The 23,710-nt window shown below is 35.2% G+C and overlaps 1 protein-coding gene across 1 annotated transcript in view; it reads right to left on the bottom strand.

Moving 5' to 3' along the window:
• The window catches only part of LRRC7 (leucine rich repeat containing 7), a 506,342-nt gene that overhangs the window by 276,092 nt on the left and 206,540 nt on the right, over window positions 1-23,710 (bottom strand). The window contains exon 5 of the mRNA XM_027114043.1: window positions 10,784-10,901. Within this exon, the coding sequence (XP_026969844.1) occupies window positions 10,784-10,901 (118 nt within the window). The remainder of the gene's footprint in view (window positions 1-10,783; window positions 10,902-23,710) is intronic.

The following is a 23,710-nucleotide window of genomic DNA, read 5'->3' as shown; positions in this document are numbered from 1 at the left end:
GAAGAACAAACAGACTGGAATGATTTGCTTGACCTCCAACCCTTCAAATGAAGGGAGCCAAGAACTCAGTAGGAACTCAAGCAAGAAGAGTTAAAGGTCTCCTATAAGACTCTGCCTATTTTAGTGGCATTATAAAGAGAAAAGCCAAATGCAGGTAAAGTAATCAATACTTTGAGGCAATCATGCAACTGATTCTGCCTTTAGGACATGTCTGTCTGGAGAAAATTTTAAGAAATCTTTATGACCTTGACCAACAAGCTCTTTCATAGAGAAATGAATAAGACTTCGTCAAAAGGAGTTAAAATGACACCTGCCCTCCCCACCTTCTCTCTGCTTCAACCACAAATATATTGAGTCACTACTATATTAAATGGACCTATTTAATAATCTTACCTCATTTTTGGCTAATGATTTTTTTTATTCATTATCAGTCAACTGCTTTATTGAGCATTTACTATGCCTGCACTTTGATAGTGGCTGTTGTGAGTCTAGAAACAGTGCAAGGTGCAGCAGTTCTTTTCAGTTTATCCTGAAGCTGCGAGGGGGTATGGCCTAGTAGAGAGAGGACTCACAACGCTTCACTGCCAGTCCAATTCTGTTATTTTACAAGTTCTAGGAATTACAGGGGCACACGAAGACAGGTTAATCAATCAGCTCAGGAAAGACTCTGCTGACTCTAGGTGACAGAGCCCAACACAGACGTCAGAAGGATGATGGGATGGGAACAGTTCCTTTCTCCCTTATATTTAAATATATTACCAGATTGGAAGCTCTATCTCCCATGGAGTAAGTGCTGGCAACACACATAAAAATTATATGTTGGTTTTATTTCCTCATAAAGACATTAGAAAGAGTTAAAAATCCTGGTATCTAGCTAAGAAGGTGGCAGGAGAACAGACCTGGTTTTTGTTGCCATCATACTCCTCTATGGAAATAGAGGAGTCAATCCTCTATTTTAACACTATAATCTTGGGCAGAAGTAGACTCTGTAGAAAGGAAAGTAGTCTTACAGTGAGGGAAGTGCTAGTGATTTTCAGATAAATAGCACATTAAGAGCGTTGGAAGTGACGTATTTAATAGGACAAAATAATAAGCTTTACTCTAAACAAATGGCCTAATGATTTGCCAAACATCAAAGAGCATATTTATTGCTAATTGAAAACAACTGCAGGGTAATATTTTCTCCCCAACCCACATAAGGCATCCCAAAATAGACTTCCTTAAGAATTTATATATACACTGCTAGAGTCTCTATTCTTTTCTGAATATGCTCAAAATTTTAAAGATTTTCATCATTTAACTGGTTACTCATATCTTCTTTCTCTGGTGTGTTTGAAAGAAACTCCTCCTCTTCACTGAAAGCTGAAGACATTATTTGTCTTCAGTGTTTTTGATGCATTTGGCGAAGGGGTAGAATAATTGGCAAGTCAGTAAAACACATAATAATACCTTCAACTCTGATCGCCTTTCATTATAACTAACAACAGTGATTTGGCCCACTATGATGCTGTTCAAATTCATTCTTGTATAGAAATAAGTTTTAGAGGATGAGAGAAAAATCACTTAATTGCTGCAGAATTAGGAAGCATTTTCACATTACTTCATTTTCATTAAAGTCCTTAAATTAGAGTGTCATAGTCTCTCTGAAGCTATGACAAATCAACAATCAGACTTAAAACAGAATCACTACCCAATTAAACCTTATCATTCATTATCTTGCTTTATCATATAAAACAATTTACTCCATTAAGACCATGTATCAACTCTGCAAACAGGAATAGACTATTTATTCAGATACCACACTATCATAAAATGCAGTTATCTCTGATGGACATAAGATCATAGTTTTACTGTTGGATTAAGATTCTGAGGAAGAAAGGATAAAAGATCCATTGGCATGGAAAGCCAATGATTTACCCATGTATTGCTGTATGTAATTTTTGGGAATTTTCCTTAGAGATGAAGGGTGATTTACATGCAGCATGAATATTTATTTACATCTCTCTCTCTCTCTCTCTCTCAAGAAAGATAAAGGTTAATGTACTTATTCTTAAAAAGAAAGACTAGAATCTTTATTGAATACAAGAGGTTGAAATCTGCTTTAAATGTTCAAGCATATAGAAATCACTAAGATACAGTATTTGTCCTAGAAAAGCCTATAATGTAGGGAAGAATAAAGAATATTATTAGATGATCCCTAGCCTGTTCTCAATAATCTTGAGAATATGTGTTTTTATCATAAGCAACCAAGAATATTTTAAAAATTGACCATATCCTAGGCCACAATGTGAAAGTCAATGAATAAAGAGAAATAATCCAGACTATGTAGTCTGTAACATATTTCAATAAAAATAATATGATAACTAAAAAAGCTGCAAGTTTATTGGAATACTAAAAACAATTGAGTAAACTGTAAAAAGTAGGAGGGGCATAATAAAAAAGCTGCAGTATAAAGTAGAAAAATAGAAATTAATGATTGGAGGAAAAGCCAGCCAACCAACCAGTATTGAGACAAATAAGTCAAAAAAGTATTATTTGAAAGATTAGCAAAGTAGAAAAACCTCTGGCCATATTGGAGATAAAAACATAGAAGATAGATGGAACAATTAAAAAACGTTAAGAATACAAAGAAAGAGACAGCCATGGATATGGTAGAGATTTATAAAACGTGTAAAAGAAGTCTATGGACAATGTTTTACAATAAAATTGAACTTCTGGATGATGGAATAGATTATTTCCCAGGAAATTATAACTTATAAAAAAGTGATCAAGAAGATATAAAGGGATGTGGATGGACGTAGAGACTGTCATACAGAGTGAAGTAAATCAGAAAGAGAAAAACAAATATCGTATATTAACGCATGTATGTGAAATCTAGAAAAATGGTACAGATGAACCGGTTTGCAGGGTAGAAATAGAAACACAGATGTAGAGAACAAACGTATGAACACCAAGGGGGGAAGTGGGTTGGGGGTGATGGTGGGATGAATTGGGAGATTGAGATTGACATATATACACTAATATGTATATAAGAACCTGCTGTATAAAAATAAATAAATAAAATTGGAATAAAAAAGAAGATATAAAGGTATAAGGATGGGAAAGAAAAGAAAATTGTCACATGCAGATGATATGATTTTATACACAATGATTCAAAAGAATCTACTGGTTATATATTAGAATTTATATTTCAGCAACATGGCTGATTGTAAGATCAAACTATCAAAATTAGCAATGTTTCTATATAGGATCAACTAAAATTTACTTGAAATTTCTAAAAGGAATACATGAATTCCATGGCGGTACAGTGGTTAGGACTCCGTCCACTACAGGGGACATGGGTTCGATCTCTGGTCAGAGAACTAAGATCCCGCATACCGTGCAGCATGGCTGGAAAAAATAAATAAATAAAAATAGAAGGAATACAATTTATAAAACTAGAAACTTAAACTACTCAGAGATAACTCTAATGAAATGTGTGCAGCTCTTTCTTGAAAGAAAACAACTTTATTGAAAGACACAAAATAAGATCTAAATAAAGGTAAGTACCATGTTCACGGACTACAATACTGACTATCACAAAGATAACAATTCATCCCAAATGAATCTTTAAATTCAAGCCAATTAAAAAAATTCTAATAGATTGTTTGTGAACTTCAACAAGTTAACCTAAAATTTATATAAAGAACTGAGTACCAAGAACAGCGAGACACATTTTAAAAAGAAAGAAGACCTCTATTATCAAATATTAAAACTTAATATTGGGCTTCCCTGGTGGCGCAGTGGTTGGGAGTCCGCCTGCCAGTGCGGGGGACACGGGTTCGTGCCCCGGTCCGGGAAGATCCCACATGCCGCGGGGAGGCTGCTCGTGAGCCATGGCCGCTGAGCCAGCGCGTCCGGAGCCTGTGCTCCGCAACGAGAGAGGCCACAACAGTGAGAGGCCCGCGTACCGCAAAACAACAACAACAACAACAAATAAACACCTTTAAAAAAAAAAAAAAACTTAATATTAAGTTATAATGCTTAGAACAACGTGATATTGGTACAAGAATAGGCAAGTAAGCTGATGGAGCAAGACAAAGAGTTTGGATAAATGTCTTTTATATGTAAAATAGGTATATTTATAAGTTAGTGAGAAAAAAAGAGACTAACAAATGTTGATGGAACAATTAATCATCTATTCATATGGAAAAAATAAATTTTGATAATATATAGCACAAAAGATAAATTGCAAATGAATTAAAGGCCTAAATGGGAAAAGAAAACTAATAGTTTTGGAAGAAAATGTAGACAAACATCTTTATGATATTAGTATATGAAAGAATTTCTTAAATAAGCTGTAAAACTACAGCCCAAAAGAGAAGAGTGATAAATTTTAGTATATTAAAATTGGCAACTTCTCTACAACAAATGGCATCCTGAGCAAAGCAAAAAGACAAACCACAAACTGGGAGGTGATATTTGTAACCTATTTAACCAATAAGGGATTAGTGTTCACAGTATGTAAATCTTTCAAATCACTAAGAACCTAACAAACAATCCAAAATAAAAATGGACCAAAAAGTCAATTTGCAGAGAAAGATACTCTACACTTGCTAATAAAAAGAAATGAAAAAATGCCAACTTCACTGGTGATTGATGAAATATAAATTAAAATACTGAGCCATCCTTATATATCCATCTGACTGGCCAACATTTAAAATATCGAATAACCCCAGGTATTAGCAAGGATATGGAGCAGTGGGAACTTTGGTACTATGCTGGTGCAATCATATTCACATTGATCATTAAGGACAAATTTTAGAAACGTAATGTAGAATGAAAACTTGCAGAATAACATACACAATGTGTTAGCACTTCATTGAAATTTTAAACACACTAACTCAGAGGAAGGAAAAAGGAATGGAGATGAGAATTTACAAGTTTCATTTAAAAAAAGCTAGAGTGTTTTATCTATAATAAATGCCATCACTTTAATCTACATGGTGGTCACACTACTGTCTCATATTATTTTCTTCATGCTTAAAGTGTTTACCATTAAAAAATTAAAGGTACATAATTTTCTTTTTGCCTGTGTTGGGTCTTTGTTGCTGCACATTGGCTTTTTCTAGTTGCGGCAAGCTGGGGCTACTCTTCCTTGCTGTGCGTGGGCTTCTCATTGCAGTGGCTTCTCTTGTGGAGTACGGGTCTAGGTGCATGGGCTTCAGTAGTTGCAACAGGCGGGCTCAGTAATTGTGGCTCACGGGCTCTAGAGCACAGGCTTAGTAGTTGTGGCGCACGGGCTTAGTTGCTCCGTGGCATGTGGGATCTTCCTGGACCAGGGATAGAACCCATGTCCCCTGCACTGGCAGGCAGATTCTTAACCACTGCACCACAAGGCAAGTCCCTACCTAAATATTTTAATATAACTAAGTGTCAAGTGTTTTCAATACTAAATTGAGCTTTGAATGATAAGTAAGTTTTAACCAGTGGAAAAGAGGTGTGAAAGGTGATTTAGGCAGAGGAAATTATATAAATAGAGTCACAGAGTTATTGCAACAGCATTAAACATTTGAGGCAGCTCTTCAATATCTAGACCATAAAGTTAAAAAGTACAAATTGTCTTTGTGAGATGAGCAGATGGAATGGAAGTGTAGGTGGTCAATTGTGGGAACTTTTAATGCTGTGTTAGGGAGCCTATGCTCTATCCTTGATCAACTGAAGTATCTTAAGAAGGAGAGCCACCTAGTCATATTTACAATTTAGAAAGTGCTGAAGCTACTTTGTGGAGGATAGGTTTGGGAATGGTGGTGGCGATAATGGGAGGGAGAGACCAATTAGAAGGCTATGTTAACCAGTCTGGAAACAGACAAGACACTAAATTAACATGGTAACAATGGGAATGGTAAGAAAGAAACAGACTAGACATACATTTAGGAGGTAAAATTGGTAGAATTTGGTGACTTAATGCATATGGGAGTCAGAAGAAAGAATGGATTTTTGCATTGAATATCTGTGTGGATAATAGTAACATTAACAGAAAACTGGATATAATGGAGGAAAAGCAGATTAGGGTGGATGATGAGCTTCGTTTTAAATACGTTATGTTAGGAGGTGTTTATGGAACATATTATAGCTATGTCCAGCCTGCAGTTGGCTATACCAGTCTAAAACTCAAGGGAAAGGTCAAAACTTGACATGAAGTAGTCATTCTCCCAAGAACAAGAATATTAAATATATTTCTATATGGAAGGTTGGAGCTGATTTTAGTGGTTACTCATCACTTATTGCAGCATCATTTCTGTCTTTTCCAGCACTCAGTTACATATTTAACAGACCCTAGTATAAGAGGTGGGGACCCTATACTATGCAGGATCCCTAATGTAATATAATATAAAAATATATATTTTAAAAGAATGCTAAAGTATAATGTTTATTTACCTACCAGACATTTACTGAGCACCTGCCATGTATAGGTATTGTGTTAGTAGCTCCAAATAGAGAAATGAATAAGATAGTTTCTGACTTCAAGGGTTTTACAATCTTGTCAAATACATAGGGATATATAGAAATTAAATTACAGTACACCTAAAACTAACACAACATTGTAAATCAACTATACTCCAGTAAAAAGTTTAAAAAAAAATTAAAAAGGGAACTGTGATATGATCCAGCTATTTCACTTCTGGGTATTTTTCCAAAGAAAACAAAAACACTAATACAAAAAGATATATGCACCCCAATGTTCATTGCAGCATTATTTACAATACCAAAGATATGGAAGCAACTGAAATGTCCATCCACAGATGATTGGATAAAGATGTGTCATACATATAGAATGGAGTATTACTCAGCCTTAAAAAACTCTGAAACTGCAACAAAATGAATAGATCTAGAGGGTAGTATGCTAAGTGAAATAGAGAAAGACAAACACCGAACGATCTCACGTTTAGAATCTAGAAAACAAAGCAAAATGAAAACAAACTCAGAGATACAGAGAAAAAAATGGGTGATTGCCAGAGGGGAGGGCATGGGGACTGGGAGAAATAGGTGAAGGGGAATAAGAGGTAAAAACCTACAGTTATAAAATAAATAAGCCACAAGGTTGTAATATACAGCATAAGGAATATGATCAATAATACTCTAATAACTTTGTATGGGGACAGATTGTTCCTAGGCATCTTGGTGATCATTTCTTAATGTATGCAAATGTCAAATCACTATGTAGTACACCTGAAACTAACATAATATTGTATCAATTATATTTCAATAATAAAAATTGTGTCTTTTAAACAGCCAAAACATTTGAAAATATCAATAAAATAAAATTTACCTTTTGAAATATTAAAAAAATAAATTACAAAGTGAGATGGAAGTATAAAGATATACAGAGGAAGAAGCAATTAATTCTCTTTGCGTATAGGATGTCAGGAAAGTTTCCCAGAATACATAACATCAGAGATGTCTTTTTAAAGGTGAAGAGGACTCTGGTTGATGAGGGACAACAGTGGGAGAAAGAAATATTTTGGGCAGAGAAAATAGTATCATTTCTTATGTCACAGTAACCAGCCTGATGCATTTGAGAATGATAATTTGGCATTACCTGGGGATGAAATGGGTTAGTTGGCAGTGTGATTAGAGAGGTAGTGAAAGCTATTCACAAAAAATTTCTAGATACCTTTCTGCCCACAATAGTTCACTTATCTAAAGGTTTTAATATAAAGTAGTATTTTTAAATTATGGAAGGAGAAATGGTGAATTAGGATAAGTGGAAGAATTAGACATGACAAGTAAAGATTGGAGGCACAGGCACAACCAAGATCAGATTTAACCTCAGCCTCCAATTGAATTAATTTCATAAAGGGTCACTCATCAAATTCCAACACAAGTCAGGCAAATGTTTGCCTAGATTGACTAGCAATTGCATGAGTCCCTGCCTCCAAATAAACATTCATTTTCTGTCCCTAAATCCCAATACTGATTATATTGTCTCATGTCTTGACTCTTTTCCACTGAGGCTATTCTAACCTTGTCAAACTGTGATGCTGACACTGCATTTACTTTCTGCTATCTGCTCTTTCTTCACTTGACAGATTCCCAAAGGATGTATTATGCTCCTTAAGTAACTGTCTAGGTCTCTGCCACAGAACTCAGTGACAGCTTTTTAGGTATGATTTTGTGAAAGGACTGATGTGTTGAAATCTTTTACTGTTTGTGTCACTTCTAGCAATGGCTGATATGTCATCATGTTCATTAAACCTTTAGTACTATACTAACCTTGCAGAATGATTTGCCATGCTTTGCTTTGTCTTTTTCCACAATATAGCAATCATAAGCATAGCTAAAAGTCTAAAAGTCCCTAAATACTACTTACTAGGACTTCTAATGTTGCTCACAAACTTACTTCTAAGTAGGAGTATAACCTGCAGTTTACATACTGACAACACAAATTTCTTGATGCAAGAGGACCGCTGGGAGATGATTATAATGCTCATAAAAATGTCATATTTCTTAGGAGTTTTGTGTTTATATTTGGTGATGAATTTTCTTCTGATTCTCTTTAAGAACAAGATAGCTTTTTTTATTTACATGAACTATCCAGCCAAACCTGCATGAAGGCCAAGGGATGTGTTATATTTGGCCATATGACATTTCTCAGAAATTGTAATTTGAAAATAGAATTTGATGTGTGAATGTATATAAATAGCATTATTTGTTATTAAAGTACAGAACTATCAATTCATAATAATATGTGACCTGTAAATCTATTTTTAAAAGAATAAATGTAGGCCTTTATGTCATCTTTCAATGGGCCTAAATCTAGTTGCTGTTCTCTCTAAATTGGCAAATGGTCCTTTTAGGATTGGCTTCCTGAAAACGCTCTAAGTGGTAAATAAAGTTGGTATAGAAAGATGTGTGTGTCCCCCATTTGCACTCCATTTGAAAATTTTATTTATTTATTTATTTTTGGCTGCAACACACAGCATGCGGGATCTCAAGTTTCCCGACCAGGGCTTGAACCCGTGCCCCCTGCAGTGGAAGCGCAGAGTCTTAACTATTGGACTGCCAAGGAAGTCCCAGGCACTCTATCTGTTTCCTTCAAATGAAATGCTCTCTATTCAGATGCTACTGTGCTTCATGGAATTCCTCAAGCCATATGCATTACTTGAACTCTGATAATCATTGATTATTTGTAGGTGTTAGTCTTCTTTCCCCAGTGATACTGTAAACTTTTCTACGACTTTCATATACTTGAATTGAAGAAATCACTAGCCATTTAAACTGGTACATTTCAACAAATGTTCAATGTTCCAGAAGGACCATTCATTCGTGAGTTCATTCAATATATTTTGTTGAACTCCTACAATGTGCCACACACTGTTTTAGGCAGCAGAGATGTATCAGTGACCAAGACAACAATAAAAAATTAGAACATCACTGAATTTTAATTTTAGTTAGGGGAATTTAGACAATAAATAAACAAGTCAAAAATATAGTATGTCAGTTTCTCATAAAGACTATTAAGAAAATAAAACAGGGAAGGGACATAGGGTATGCTTCTAGTGTATAATAAGATCAGTTATTTTGAAGTGCACAATATTGTATTGTTAACTATGTTGGGTTGGATGGCAGATCTCTAGAATTTATTCAACCAGCACAAATGAAACTTTATACCCATTGACTAACAACTCTTATTTGTCCTGTCTGGGCTTGGTTATCATTTCTTAGGGTAACTTTACTTAACTACACTGACTGGATTATGTCCTACTAGTATGCATATCCTTCACCTCCAATGTATCTTCACACTCAATTGTTTATTTAATCATCCATAATTATTTGTTTAATGTCTAACACATGTACTAGAATGTAAGTTTCATGAGGGCAGGGATCTGTTTTGTTGATTCCTGTTCCTTTGGCACCAAGCATATTGCCTGAAGTTACCAAAGCAATACATACATACACACACAAAGTTTAACCGACTAGCTTAATGATGAAGGGGTCATGTTTTATATCCTCATAGTGCCTATACATAACTCTTTTTGACTGATCCTTGCTTTATTGTAATAAAACAGTTAGCCAAGTTTTCATGGAAGGAAATGAGGATTTAATGAATGTATTAGGACACAGGAGACTCCCACAAACATTTAGAAGAAAAGATCATCAACATGAATATCAATAAAATCACCAGACATAACAAGTTTGGCCAAAAATATAACAAACACTACTGAGCACTTATTATTCATCAGGCATTGCTCTAAATGTTTGAGATATATTAGTGACCAAAACAGAGTAAAATCCCTCCTGCCACATAATGGAGTTTGCATTTTGGGGCAGGAGAAGACAGACAAGACCATAAAAAAATCAGTAAATCATATATACTGAGAAGATGGTCAGTGTTACAGGAAAAAATGGAGCAGAGTAAAGGAAACTGGGAATTCAATTCTAAGAAGGGTTAACGGGTAGGCCTCATTGAGCAGGTGATACTTGAGACATGTTGGAAAAAATTTTACCCTGAGAATGAGGAAAATAAGCAGTGTAAAGTCAGTAAAATTGTCTAGAAAAGATTAAATCACACATCTGAATGCAGAGGGAAATAAGGCCCGAGTGAGTCAGGGACATTAGTAAGAGGGGAGAGAAGTTTTCTGTCTTCAATTTATAATTCAGGATTTAGCTTTTCAACAAAAATTAAATTAGAGTTGCAACAAAATCAAAGAAAAAGTGTATATCATTTGCTAAGAGAAAACATTAAAACATATTTTCAGTTAAAAATTCAAGCTGTTTAGAGATGAAATGAGAATCTTACCATTTTTACTGATGTCGAGTTCTTTAAGGTTAACTAAACTAGCAATAGTGGTTGGCAGATTTGAAAGGTCATTGTCAGGAATACTTAGTTTTCTTAGAGCTTGACAGTTGAACAATTGCTGTAAAAAGAAAATAATAATTTATTAGATCTCAATTTGGTTAAATCCATTCATATATAAACTTAGTAACAAAATTCAATTCACCATCTTTACAAATGTGATAGTAAAAGGGCCCAACCCCAAAAGGCTCAGTTTCTTCCACACCCATCTTCTGGATTCTCCTCAGAGTTTTTTCACATTCCATCATCATGTTAGTACCTCCCTACTCTCTGCTATCCACATTCGCCACTCAAGGTATTCTACTTTTCCCCTTCTGTTTAACATTAGTGTTCAATTTGCCACTGAACCAATCAATTTATTTTTTTCTTTGAAATAACTTCTGGAGTAACCCCTTCCTTTTTATTCTCACAGCTACCAGGATTACCTCAATTCTCTTTCTCCACAACCACAAATTACTTCCATTTAATCATGTTGAACACTTGTTTATCTGACATGCAAGAACTGCAATACAGTTGAATACATGAGCTCACATTTCTTTTGTGTCCCCACACTGCTTCATAAATATCTATCAAATGAAACATTTAATCTCTGATACTTGGTGAAAAATAACCACTAGTGGTTGGTTCACTTCTGCCACCAATCCTAAAGTACTAGATGGGGAAGAGTCAAGTGTTAATGCAATGGTTCTCAAATCCAGCATGGTTTTAATCATTGGTGGGTGGAGGTGCTTGGTTAAAATGTGGGTCCTTGAGCTTTACCCAAAGAAGTACTGATATGGTGGGTCTGGGATGAAGATCAAAATCTTCATTTTTAACAAACACTCTAGTGATCTGGTTATTTTTATGTAGGTGTTTCCAGTATTACATTTCTGGAAACAATATGGTTAGATTTTTTAGCTATGTCCATCTCATCTTGACTACTCAAGATTTGAACAGCTGGGTCAGAATTTTTGATTCATTTCTGGAAGAATTATCTTAATGAGATCTTTTCTGTTTGACATTTCTAATTCTGTTTTGCTAAATTTCCACAGATTAAGTCTCTGGTATCCATGACTATGCAATTGGCCCACAGTACATTTAACCGCTGCTTGTTCTTAAATGTAATTCATAATTTATAGGCAAAACAATGTAGTATGTGGTTGTTATTTCTTAACTCATTACCTTTTAAAAAATAGATTGTGCTGGTTATTACTTAAAATAAAATATGTAGTTTCTTGCTTTTGGCTGACTTGCTTTTGGCTCCTTACAAAGATTATTTGCAATACTTCATGTAGTACTAGGATTTCAATATTCTCCATAGAGATGTTGCTACTTCTTTTTATAAAGTCTAAAAAAAGAGAACTTTGATGGATAGTTTCCACTAACTACTAATTTTCTCTTTAAAAATAGAAAAAAAAATATGTCTACACTCATGGCCAAAGTTAATTTAAGTTCTTGTCCAGTCTCCATCATTCTGTTAGGACCATTACACTACATGCAATATGGTTAGTTATAGATGCATAGATTTAAAAAAATCAATTGCCTCTTGGCTGATACTGGTAAGATGTATTAACTACTTTTTAGTCTGATTATTATAACCATTTCATGTAAAATTCAGACAAATTATTTTCAAAACTGTTTTTTGCTTTGTAATTTCAAGCCTCGTCTCAAGTAAATACTCAGTTTATCTCAAGAATTAATAGAGGTCCCTATATTCTTCTTCAATTTTAAATGAAGCCACATCAGGAACAAAAGATTTGGGCACTCCTGAACACCCTATTACATAAAATAATCCAAGATCCTAAGATCTTGAGAGAGGCTAAGAGCATGGCATTTGGAATCAGATTCATGTAGATTTAATCCCCACTTATCTACTCACTTGCTGTGTAATCTTGGGAAAGTTACCTAATATCTCTGAATTCTATCAATTTCCTCATCTGTAAAATGGGGACAATAACATTGCCTAAGTTGAAGGATTGTTGAGAGGATTAAATGAGTTACTATATGTCATCAGTTCTAAGTCTTGCACTTTCTCATGTATTAACATCTTTGCTGTTTGGGATTCATCTTCCAATCAACATTGTTATATCTGTAAACAGTGTTTCTTTTTCCTTAGTGGTACTACAATGACGGTAATGGTGTTTCTTAAAATCAATGGCCTTGGATTTGATGAAAGGAATTACTTGTAAAAGTGTAAAACTGTGTTTGGCATATAGTAAGAGCTTGATAACTGTTAGCAATTACTAATATTTATATGTTAATACAGAAACAGAAATATACCTATATAATCTATTTCTTACTTTTCTAGATGATGAGGTCACTGAAGGCAGGAGTCATGTCTGATTCATCTTGGTGTCAACCTGTTTCACCTTTGTATATATTAAAGTGACTAGCACAGTGTCTTTTACATAGTGTATGTTGCATAAATATCTTTGAAAGTATACTTAGATAAGTAAAGAGAAAATAAAGACAGTGCTAAGCTCCAGCTGAGTGGTACTTCACTGGTTTGGAAGTTTCAGATAGATAAACAATCTCAGTGGAATCTAAATTTAATAAACAAGCAGTGAATTCTTGAATATGAGTCATGATGTCTATAAAGTGGCAAAGAAATTAAGAAGGCATTTTAATGATTTTTTCAATATTCAATTTTTTTTTTTTTTTTTTTGCGGTACAGAGGCCTCTCACTGTTGTGGCCTCTCCCGCTGTGGAGCACAGGCTCCAGACGCGCAGGCTCAGCAGCCATGGCTCATGGGCCCAGCTGCTCCGCGGCATGTGGGATCCTCCCGGACCGGGGCGCGAACCCATGTCCCCTGCATCGGCAGGTGGACTCCCAACACTGCGCCACCAGGGAAGCCCAATACTCAAGTTTTGAATGAAAATGATGTAAAGAATGATCATGAAATAGCTGTAATTCTTCAATATAGTATAAAACAGCAACTCTAATAGCTAATGAAAGTAAGACTCTTAATGACTATGCCAAGGTAAATATCAGATATAATGAAAATACACTGGTAGAGTATCTGTCCTAAGTTATGTTGATGATGGTGACAAGGTTGACTCATGAAAGTATTTCTGGAAGAGGTAATAAGAAATGGATCACCTAAGAGCGAGCACAAATTAGCCAGATGAAGGCTAAAGAGGGATAATGTTGTATTTGTAGCATCTAAACATACTCCAAATTCAAAGACTGTGTAACTCAAACTAGCTTCAAATATTTGCTTGACAGCATGAGGATATTTGGATCATGGAGTGAAATCTCTGCATCCACAACATCTACATGCATTTAAAATATATTTATTGAATACCTATTATATAGTATGGTCTATGTTCAGCACTGAGGGTAAGGATGTGAAAAGATACCCGTCAATGTCTATTTTCAGCAGTATGGTGGACTAAATATTCAAAGAAAAACTTTTTAGTACAGCAAAATCACACACACACACACACACACACACACATTCCTTTAATGCGTAGGTGAGCTATGGCTGTAAAAGTATAGCTATGGCTATACTGGAATTTCTAAAATTCCAGAAAAACAAGAAAATGCTAATACACCGAGTTAAGTGGGTCTGTATTTAGCTTTTGCTTTGGTGGTATCTGTTGTTTTCTGGTGGCTGAAGACTGAGAGTTTTTTTTTGTTGTTGTTGTTTGTTTGTTTGTTTTGCAACTGGAAGGATAGAAGACTGCTTGGGATTTGAACAGAGGTTGGAGATTGGCTTAAAGGCCACTCCATACATAGTTGGGTTTTCCTGAGGGTGATACCATCAGTGAGTGAAGTTAAAAAAACAAACTGGGTCCTGCAAAATGAGTCAGTGGTGAATGCATGACTTTCTCAGTTTTGTCTCAGAGTGAAGCGAGAAGGAAGGAAGGAAGGAAGGAAGGAAGGAAGGAAGGGAGAGAAAGAGAGAGAGAGAGAGAAAGAAAGAGAGAGAGAGAAAGAGAAAGAAAGAAAGAAAGAAAGAAAGAAAGAAAGAAAGAAAGAAAGAAAGAAAGAAAGAAAAGAAAGAAAGAAAGAAAAGAAAGAAAGAAAAGAAAGAGGGAGGGAAGGAGGGAAGAGGAAGAAAGGGAAGGAGAAAGGAAGGAGGGAGGGAAGGAAAGTAGGAAGGAAGGAAGGAAGGGAAAAAGAGAGAGTGAGGGAGGGAGCGAGAAAAAAGAAGATAGGGAGAAAAAGAGAGAGAGAGAACAAATAAAACAAAAACAAAATGTCTAATTGTGGGATTAAAAAGTCAGTGTAAGTCAAAACAGAAAGCAGTATGGTAGTGGCATAAAAATAGATATACAGATCAATGAGCAGAACTGAGAGCGCAGAAATAAACCCACTCATGTATGGTCAACAAATGTTTGACAAGAGAGCCAGAAAGATGCAATGGGAAAAGGATAGTCTCTTCAATAAATGGTGTTGGGAAAACTGGATAACCATAAGCAGAAAATGAAATTGGACACCTATCTTATACCACTCACAAAAAAAAACTCAAAATGGATTGAAGACTTTAATGTAAGACCTGAAACTGTAGAATTCCTAGAAGAAAACATAGGAAAAAAATCTCCTTGACATTGGTTTTGGCAAAGATTTTTGTGTATGATACCAAAAGCAAAGTCAACAAAAGCAAAAATGAACAAGTAGGACTACATCAAACTAAAAAGTTTGTGCAGAGCAAAAGAAACAATCAGCAAAAATAAAAAGGTAACCTCTGGAATGGGAGAAAATACCTGCAAACCATTTATCTGAAAAGGGGTTAATATCCAAAATACACATGAAACTCATACAACTCAATAGTAAAAAAAAAATCTAATTAAAAAAATGGGCAAAATATTTGAATAGACACTTTTCCAAAGAAGACATACAGATAGCCAATAGGTATATGAAAAGATGCTTGTCATCACCAGTCATCAGGGAAATGCAAATCAATATCACAATGAGATAAGAACTCACACCTGCTGTCATCAAAAAGACCAGAAACAACAAGTGTTGGCAAGGGTGTGGAGGAAAGGGAACCTGTGTACATTACTGGTGGGAATGTAATTGGCACAGCCATCATGAAAAACAGCATGGAGGTTCCTCAAAATATTGAAAATAGAACCACCATATGATACAGTAATCCCACTTCTGCATGTATATCCAAAAGAAATAAAAACACTATCTCAAAGACATATCTGCACCCCCATTTCACTGCAGACAAGACATGGAAACAACCTAAGGGCCCATCAATAGATAAATGGATAAAGATGTGAGATCTATACATACGTATATATATATGCACTACACTATCCATGAATGGTTGAATTCTCAGATATGGAACCATGGATCTGGAGAGCCAACTATGGGACTTGAGCATCCACAGATTTTGGTATCCGTGGCAGGTCCTGAAGCCAATCCCTCACAGATACCGAGGGAAGACTATATACAGATTTACAGCTGTCTGGGGGTTTACGCCTCTAACTCCCATGTTGTTCAAGAGTCAACTGTATATACAATGAGATATTATTCATCCATAAAAAACATAAAAATTCTGTCTTTTATCACAAAATTGATGGACCTTGAAGGCATTATGCTAAATGAAATAAATCAGATAAAGACAAATATTTACTGTATGATCTCTCTTATATGTGGAATCTGAAAAAGCTGAACTCATAGAAATAGAGAGTAGGATGGTGATTGTCAGAAGCTGGGGGGTGGGAGAAATGGGAAAATGTTGGTTAAAGGGCACAGATTCCCAGCTATAAGATAAATAAGATCTTGGGAGCTAATGCACAGCGTAGTGACTATAATTATCAACACTGTATTATATACTTGAAAGTTTTTAAGAAAGTAGATCTTAAATGTTATCAGCACACACACACAAACTGTAATTATGTGAAGGGACTGAGATGTGGTACCCTATTGGTAACTTACTACCTTATTGTGGTAATCATTTTGCAATATATACATGTATCTAATCATCACATTGTACACTTTAAACTTACGTATATTACATGTCAATAATATCTCAGTAAAGCTGGGGAGAATCAACGTAGAACTAAAATTCTGAACAACAGAGGCCTATGTATCAGAAAAAAGGAAAACAAAAACATTCTTAGATTTTTGCATAGTTTGGGAGGAGGGTAAAGACACTAATTAACTTTAGATTAAAATTAAATATGCATGTTAAAATTTCTAGGGTAACAATTAAAGAAATATAAATAAGGTGTATGATTTCCTAGTGGGTAGAAACAAAATAAATGGAATGAGATAGAGAAAAAAAGATCTTTAATACACATAAGTAAATATTTACATATAATAATCTTTAATACATATAAGTAAATACTTCGAAGAAATAAGACAGATAAAAATGAAGAGCAGAATGGGATAAATTAATACAAATATACCAATAGCTGCCATTAATAAATATGAATTAATCTCTCCAATTAAAAAAATGACTATCAGAGTGGACTAAAATTAAACATAATCAAGTTATATCCTATTACCAGTGATACATCCAAAACTTGATGGAAGAATGATAAAACTGGCAAAATTAACCAAAAGAAAGCTAATGCAGCAATACTGATTTAAAGCAAAATGCATTAATAGAGATATAGTGACTTTATGTTAGTAAACACTTCAGCTCACCAGGAATATATAATTCTAAACTTGTATGCACCTAGTATCATACCTTTAAAATAGTTAAAGAAAAATTTGACATATCTACAAGGAGATATTGCAAATATACTATCATAATAGGGTATTTTAACACATATCTCTCAGTAATTAATTTAAAACATAAAAATAAAAGAAAAGGTACAGAAGAATTGATGGCCACTAGCTTGTCCTAGTGGACACGTATAGAACATTAAACTCAACTACTATAGAGTACTTTTTTAAAAAGCACATATGAAAACCTTGTGATTAGCCATGTACTAGATAGACATAAAGGAAGGCTCAACAAAGTTAAAAGAATTAGTAATAAAAAGACAAAAATCTTGGACCATAATGCAATTGTTATAAATGATTAACCAAAAGATATCTTTAAAAGCTTCTATATTTGGATATATATAAAGTTAAATTTAATAATCCCAGGTCAGAGAAGAAATCACACTGGAAATTACAAAATATGAGCAAATAATAACAAAATATTAGCAAATAATAACAAAATATTACCTGTCTAAAATGGCAGAATATAGCTAGAGTAATTGGCAGTAAATTGTAGCCCGAAATGCTTACATTAGGAGAGATAATCAGGTGAAAATGAATGAGTTAAGCATGCAGCTTAAGAAGACAGAAAAAATGTTAACAGAATGTAGAAGGGAAGCAACAATAAAGAAGAGTCCCTTGCAACTCACAGTGTTCTATGAAGTAGGAAAGCTAGAGATTCTGAAACAAGCCCCAGACTGGGAGCTCCTCAAACAGAGGGAACATGTCTTTTCCAAGTCACTGCATGTATCTTATGATAGTTTTTGTCTTTTTAACTTTTTTTACTGTGAAATCTAAATACACATGAGTGTATATAATATGTATTTTTTAAAATTATGATGATAAAATAAAGAGCCATACTCCTCAATCCAGTTTAAGAAAGCTACTTCATTCTCCTCCCAATCATGTCCCTTTGTCACCTACCTGATCCACCAAAAAACAACCAATTTCTCATTCTCTCACTTTTTACCACAGTTCTAGTAATCCTCAATATAGATACTGTTTACATTTGTCTGTTATTTTTTAAAATATCAAAATTTGATATTTTCAGACTATTTTTCCAATCTGTGGTATGTAAAATGGTAACATATTTTATCTATTACTAAAAAAATTGAACACCTTTTCGTGTTTTATTCATTTGAAAGAGTTCATCACATATTCTGAATATGAATTTTTGGACAGTTCTCTCAATATATGGCTCATCATTCCATTCTTTTTATGGTAGTTTTGATAAAAAGACATTTACAATAGTCAAATTTATCTCTCAGTTTGAATGTGTGCAGATGGTCTCCTATTTTTTCCCTACCTAAAAGTTTTAATGCTTTGATTTGCCTCATTTGGAATTTATTTTTGAGAATGATGTGAAGCAAAGATGCATTCTTTTCTCTTTACAGATGACCAGTTGTTCCATTTTAAAAATAGGTCATTAATTTGTCCACTGATTTGCAAGACAAGTTCTGTTGGATTTCCACATAAGTACGGGTCAGTCTTTGGACTTTCTATTTCTAGTCCACTGGTCTATTTGTCTATCTCTCATTCCAGCTGGGTCACCAGAAATCTAAGACTCTGATTTGTGTTTGTGCCAGAGAAGAATGGGGAAGGAATATAGAGAATTCCTGGAGAAGGAAGAAACAGTCCATCTAGGCTTTGAGAGAGAAGTTCTATGAGCAGAAGGTAGGGTGGGGAAGTAGGGGTAGATTGGGAAGCACAGAGCAGTTCAGGAAGCTGTAAGAGGAGGAAAGGACCAGAGGTATGTTAGGAATGGCAAAAAATTAAAAGTGACTCTAAGCTTTGTGGAGGGGGATAGAAAATGCAGATTTCAGCCAGAAAATGAAAGGGTTTCAGTCAGGGCTTTATCCCACAGGAGGTGTTCAGATGGTAATTTTTAATCATTTTTGAGTCAACCTTACTGATACTCTCTCCAGAAACACACACACACACACACACACACACACACACACACACACACACACACACACACATTTGCAGCCAATTTCAAGGAGCCTGCAAATCACTGGAAGCCCATGCATGGTTCTGTGGACCAGGTTAAGGACCTCTGTGATAGGTCATGCCATGTGACTTCTAAAAAGGCAAATGTGATCAGGTCCATCTCCTGCTTATACTTTTTCAATGGCTCTCTCCTCTCTTCAGGACAAAGTCCAAGTTTCTTATGGCTTTCAATGTCCTTTACCTCTACAGAGTCTTATCTTTTTATTCCCCTGTCTCTTGTCTTTTTCTCATACCTTCCCACCTACCATCCTGCATGACCACATATCCAGACACACTGAGCAGCTGCCAGTTTCTGTATCCACCATGCTCTGCTTTGCCTTTGTAAATGCCAGGTCTCCAGCTGAAGCTTTTTTCCACCTCGCCCTATCTCACCTCCCTTCTACCGTCTTTTCCAAGCTCAGGCCCTCTCACCTTTCTGGTCACAGCTTAAGACTGGTTTACATGCTCCATTTGTGTACTTTCATAACATTCTGTATTTATCTCTATTGAAGCCTGGATTCCCCTGTTTTGGGATTACTAGACCGTAAGCTTCTTTAGTTTCTGCAGCATCTGCTGTGTATAATGTAACGCCTGACACGTTGTACTTTCTCAGTATATAGTTTTTTTTTCATGAAAATTCTTAGGCAGGGGAGTGGCAAATAATAAGATAGTGCCATTTCTTAAGTGCCTATTATATAGGTGCAAGGCACTAACCTAGGTTTTATAGTATATGATCTACTTCTTGTGACAATGTTGTAAGGAAGGTACTATTATTTCTACTTTGCAGATGAGAAAACTCAGGAGGTTAACTTTTACAAGGTCATATATGTAGGAAGTGCCAGAACCAGCATTCAAATTCAGTTTTGTCTGGTACAAAGCCATTTCTACTTCAGTGCATTGTTCCCTCTGTACCATCAGATCTGTGCTTGGGAGAGACAATAGTGATGACTGACAACAGCTGGTGGCTGTCTGGGAGGGGAAAGTGAATGAGATAGGGGGAGTCTTCCGCCCATAATAATGGTCCTACGGGGCTTAGGGGAGAAGACTCAGATTCAGTGACTATCTTTTGACAGCAAAAATCTAAATTAGAGTAAATCTAAGTATATGTTATAGCACTTTGCTAACCCTGAAGTGCTACATAAATGCAAAGTATTATAATTTGGATTAGCATTTTATTATCACCTTTACACTCAGGCTTGGAAAATTAAGGACACAATGACGACATCATGAATGCGAATGACTGGATCTCAAAACATAGTTCCTTAGAAAAAATAAGATAGGGTGTTTATTTTTTCCACTACAAATTTAAAAAGCATTAGTTGCTTGTGAATTGTAAAGAGACAAACCCTTTTCCTGAGAAGCTTCATGTAAGATTATAAATATTCAATGAGACTGTTATTGATGCCTTATGTTGGCACAAGTGGATTCCACCAGGGAAAAGAACTAATTGTCTAATGAGTTGGCATTACTGAATGGCTGGTTTCTTAGAAGTTCTTCCTTTGAATTCCTTTAAAATTATTCAGGCTACAGTGTTTCCAAATTCATTTGAAAGCTGTTTCAAAGAAATAATTATTTTGTACACATTACAATAAAATGTTTAAAAATTCTTTAGTTTAATACAAATGTTAATAATTATCTTTAGTTAGAAAAGAGCCAACTCAAAAATAATAGAATAAAAATAGTTTTAATGTATGCACTTGGTGAAATTGTAGGCTTCTAAATATGACATTCATTCACTTCTTTCTTTACTTCCTCCCTCTTTCCTTCCTTCCTCCCTTCCCTCTCTCCTTCCTTTTCTTCCTTTCTTCTTCCTTTCTTTCCTGCCCATTTCCCTTCCTTCCTGACTGCTTATATTCAGTGAGCACTTCTTGAACATCTACTTAGTGACAGACACAGCACCAGGACCCAAAGAAGAATAACAAAGTATCCACTTCCTCAAGAATACAGTCACCTAGCGGTTATAAATATACACAAAAAATAAGAGGCAATGTAGTAAATACTAGGTAAATACTACAACAGAGAGAGGGCTTTGCAAAGTGCATATTATTCCAAAAGAAACATTCCTAGACTTTGCCCTTAACCTAGAGAATTTGGATGCTTCGATTTGTGTGCCTTTTCAACGATTCTACACTGCTCTCTCACGTTATCATCCACCTTGTAGAGGTTCATAAGCAGGAAAGGGACTGACTCAGATTTTTGTTTTTGAGAAACTGGCACCTGTGACCAGAAGGAGGCAGAAGAACAATGAGAAAACATCTAGGTGAAAAATAATGAGAATATTAGTTAAGGCACTGTCAGGAAGAGTGAGGCACTCTGGGAGGAGAAATCATTAAGACTTGGTGCCAGTAATACATGGGCAGTCAAAGGAGGGAGGATTTTGTGGTCCAACAACACTTTAAGGTCACCAGTAGTAGTGGAGTTGTGGGCTGGTGTGGGAGGTATGGAGCTGGACAAATGCTGGTAGCATCAAATAAGATTGAGGCTGTAGGGGAAGGGAACACTTATAATCCCTTCTAGTGCATTTTAGCAATATTGGATGTGTTGCAGAGACAAGATCTTTTCTTCCCTGGAGAAAGATGGCAACTACAATAAATACTCAGGCATTTTATCCCAGAAAACAATAAATATTATTGCCGCTGTTTTAAAAATACAGATCTTTTCAGCAACAATTTGCCCATTGGTGGTGTTGAATCATTTCTCCCTTTGGAACAGCAAGTTTATTTTACCATTTTTCAGTGTCTTAGAAGGAAGGGAATATATCTGTTTTATTGGAATAAGAGCTATCTGTTTGAATATATAAGACATAGCACCTTGCCTTACCCATTCTGCTTGATACCAATTTTCATTTAAAATTTTTTAAATGAATATATTTTTTAATTTACATATTAAAGATTACTTCACTTGATGATACAAGCTTATAAAACCAGGAAAGAAATAGGAAGAGTGAAAAGCTGGATATAAAAGTTCTATAAATGTTCTTAATTTTGATGTAGCTTAATGGCTGCTAAGAGTTTGGGGTAAAATCTTGTTATCTCTATAGTACTTAAGACAAATGATGTGTGTCCTTTGGGATTTTCTTTTGTTGCTTTTTAAATAACTACTAGTTGGTAAAAAAATTTTGGTTAATTAACATTTATAAAAGTATTGGCTTTGTCTTTAGAGAGTAATCAATATGGTGTGTGAACAACTGGGTTGAATGGCATTAATTTGACCTTCATATTAGTATAAGCTGATATATATGTATATATACATATATAGATATTAGTGTAAGCTGGTATATATATATATTTAAAAGTTTTTAATGTCTATGCCCTAATCAGTTCTAGGTACTAAAAACCTAACCTGTGCTGACTAGCTCTGCCTAGGTCAGTAAGCCAAAGAGAAGATGGCTAATGGTATAGCTGCAGTCTCTTTTTCACTTATAGTCATAATGAAAAGGTTATAAACTTTGGAAGCAAACAGACCTAGATTTGAATTCTGATTTCATGGTTAACAGGTGACATGCTATTGAGCAAGTTCCATACATTTTCTCCAAGGCTCAATTTATCATTTAAAACGCCCAACTAGACTGTGCCCTAATCTTATCCTTAAAAATGTGTTTCTGCCAAGCCGACTTCCTTGACCCTCCAGCATAACAAGATGAGCTATCTCTCTACTGTGGTTGTGTATAATCTTGTGGACATATTTCTACAATCCACTTTTGCAAAATCAAATTCTTTATGCAACAAATATTCAGTGAGATCTAACTTTGAACCAAACATTGTGTTTCCTGTCGAAACAAAGATTAAATAGACATAGTCCCATATTTTAGTGTCTTTCTTCTTCAATCTTATTTCCCCAGAGTAGAGTAGGTATTCAGCAAATATATATTGAATGAATAACTACAACAGGTTTGGTGAGTGGAATTGTAGAATTGTACACATGGTAATACGTAGGCACAGAGGAGAGTTAAATAACCATGCCAGCAAGTGAAGCATGAAGATTGTAGGAGAAGGTGACAACTGAGATGAACCTTGAAGTAGCATGTGAGGCAGAGAAAACAGGATGAGCTTAGAGGCAAGAAAGAGCTTTGTGTTTCAGGAACACTTCCTGTGAGAGCAAGAGTAAGAGATTGGAGAGGCAAGTTGTAGCTGGACCATGGGAGGCCTCCTATTAGCATTACATGCTCAGTTGTGTGTTTTTTTTTTTCCTGCAAGTTAGAGAGGAGACAGGGAATGGGCTTAACCTTGGGGGTA

The sequence above is a fragment of the Aethalodelphis obliquidens genome, unplaced genomic scaffold (assembly GCF_003676395.1).
Source record: "Aethalodelphis obliquidens isolate GAN/ISIS:26980383/991018 unplaced genomic scaffold, ASM367639v1 scaffold13, whole genome shotgun sequence".
In the NCBI taxonomy this organism is placed as follows: domain Eukaryota; kingdom Metazoa; phylum Chordata; class Mammalia; order Artiodactyla; family Delphinidae; genus Aethalodelphis; species Aethalodelphis obliquidens.
The sequence above is the reverse complement of the archived record's forward strand: the minus strand, read 5'-3'. Positions and strand labels throughout refer to the sequence as shown.